The 2,235-nt window shown below is 34.0% G+C and overlaps 1 protein-coding gene across 1 annotated transcript; it reads left to right on the top strand.

Annotated features, from left to right (window-relative positions):
* The first annotated feature begins 485 nt into the window (after nt 1-485).
* Nucleotides 486-1,421, top strand: LOC131415977 (olfactory receptor 6C2-like). The gene has a single exon (XM_058558042.1). The coding sequence runs from the start codon at nt 486-488 to the stop codon at nt 1,419-1,421; it is 936 nt and encodes a 311-aa protein (XP_058414025.1).
* The last annotated feature ends 814 nt before the right edge of the window (nt 1,422-2,235 follow it).

Raw genomic sequence — 2,235 nt, 5'->3', positions numbered from 1 at the left:
GGGGGCGAACAGCAGGGCTTAAGGTTGTATATTAGAATGAAGCACACTTAATCCAAAAACACACCAGCCAATGCAAGTCTTCTTTTGGAACAAAGACCTCAAGTTTTTCTCTAGAGTCTGTATAGTGAATCCAGGTTACATCAGCAGTGTTTTTTTTAAAAAGACCCAAAATGTCAAGACATGAAATCAAGGGTGAAATTTTGTGGTTTAGTTTCTGAATAGGGAAGAATTCTTGAGAGCAGAAAGACGTTATTGCTACACATAAACTTATACCTCATCAGCAATCTGATGAGCATCAGCAGCTTAGTCATATGATCCTAAGCACAGGCTAGACGTAAAATGTAAACATATATATACACACACATATAAAATGAAATATAAAAGCTTGAATACATTAAATATTAGAACAGGTAAAATAATTCATAATCCATAAGAAAATTTCTTTGAATATCACATACAGATTGGAGAGAAGTCAGAAATCAGTGATGAAAAATGGTAACATAACAACATTCATTCTGCTGGGACTGACAGATGACCCTGAACTGCAGGTTCTGATTTTTATCTTTCTATTTCTCGCTTACACGCTGAGTGTAACTGGAAACCTGACCATCATCACACTCAGCCTTGTGGATCCCCACCTTAAAACATCTATGTACTTTTTCTTAAAAAATTTCTCCTTCTTGGAGATCTCATTCACATCTTCTTGTATTCCCAGATATTTGTATAGCATAGCAACAGGTGACAAGGTCATTACCTATAATGCTTGTGTCATTCAAGTGTTTTTTATTGACCTCTGTGGAGTAACAGAAGTTTTCCTCCTGGCTGCCATGTCCTATGACCGCTATGAGGCCATCTGCAAACCCTTGCATTACGTGACCATCATGAGTAGCAGAGTCTGCAGGATTCTCATCATCTCCTGTTGGATGGCTGGTTTATGTATAATAATTCCACCACTTAGCCTGGGTTTAAACCTAAAATTTTGTGACTCTAACATGATTGATCATTTTGGCTGTGATGCATTTCCTTTAGTGAAAATCTCATGCTCAGACACATGGGTCATGGAGCAGACAGTTATAATCTGTGCTGTGCTGACCCTGAATATTACTCTTACTTGTGTAGTTTTGTCATATGCTTATATCATCAAGACAATTTTTAGATTCCCTTCTGTTCAGCAAAGGAAAAAAGCCTTTTCTACCCATTCTTCCCACATGGCTGTGGTTTCCCTCACCTATGGTACATGTATTTTCATCTATATGAATCCAACAGCAAAGGAAGAAGTGACTATTAATAAAGTAGTTTCACTGCTCATTTTTTCTATTTCACCTACATTGAACCCATTTATCTATACCTTGAGAAACAATCAAGTTAAGAAAGCCTTCCAGGACTCAATCAAAAGAATTGCCTTTCTCTTGACTAAGTGAAAGGAAATATTTTTAAAACATCTCAACAACAAGTATAAATGGCCACAGACATTTTATTTTTGAAGTTCATAATATATATTTGTTTTCCTGAGGACATTCTTACATACCCAGAAAACTCAAGACACTCTGATAGGAAACCAATGGAATTAATAAGAGAATTTGGTGTTCTAGCAGAAAAAATGGAAAATATTTAAAAATCAATAGACTGTAATAGCAATAAGTAACAGGAAATCAATGCATGAATATTATTTCAGTCATAATAGTCATAAAAATTTAATTACTAAGATAATATTTTTTTTGTATTTCTTTTTCTTGTGATCATATTAATTTATAACATTACATAAATTTCAGGTGTACATCATTATATTTAGACTTCTGTATAAATTGCATCATGTTCACCATCAAAAGTCTGATTGCCATCTGTCACCATACACACGTGACTCTTTACCCCTTTCGCCTTCCCCTCACCTTCTTGCCCTCTGGAAACCAATCTGTTGTGCATATCTATGTGTTTGTTTATCTTCCACATGTGAATGAAGTCATTGTCTTTCCCAAGAGAAAGAATTTAATGGTAAAATAGAGTGTACATATAAATAAAGTATAAAATCTCTTAAAAAATATAAAATATAATTAGAACAAAAGAAAGGTAAGCAATATTCTTGGTTGGAAAATTTTAATATGAGCATGTATATGTGTGTATGTATAGATTTTTTATGTATTGTAGAAACATTTATTTATTTATTTGCATATAGTCCCAGACCATGTACAACATTAGAGGAAGACAACTCTTAATGCAGGTTATCTAAAGCAGAAT

Source organism: Diceros bicornis, chromosome 17 (assembly GCF_020826845.1).
Source record: "Diceros bicornis minor isolate mBicDic1 chromosome 17, mDicBic1.mat.cur, whole genome shotgun sequence".
Lineage (NCBI taxonomy): Eukaryota > Metazoa > Chordata > Mammalia > Perissodactyla > Rhinocerotidae > Diceros > Diceros bicornis.
Note: the sequence above shows the minus strand (reverse complement) of the source record. Positions and strands in the feature narration are given on the sequence as shown.

Excerpts from the sequence above, each read along its gene's own strand:
- LOC131415977 (XM_058558042.1), top strand. The coding sequence starts at position 486 with ATGAAAAATGGTAACATAACAACATTCATTCTGCTGGGACTGACAGAT.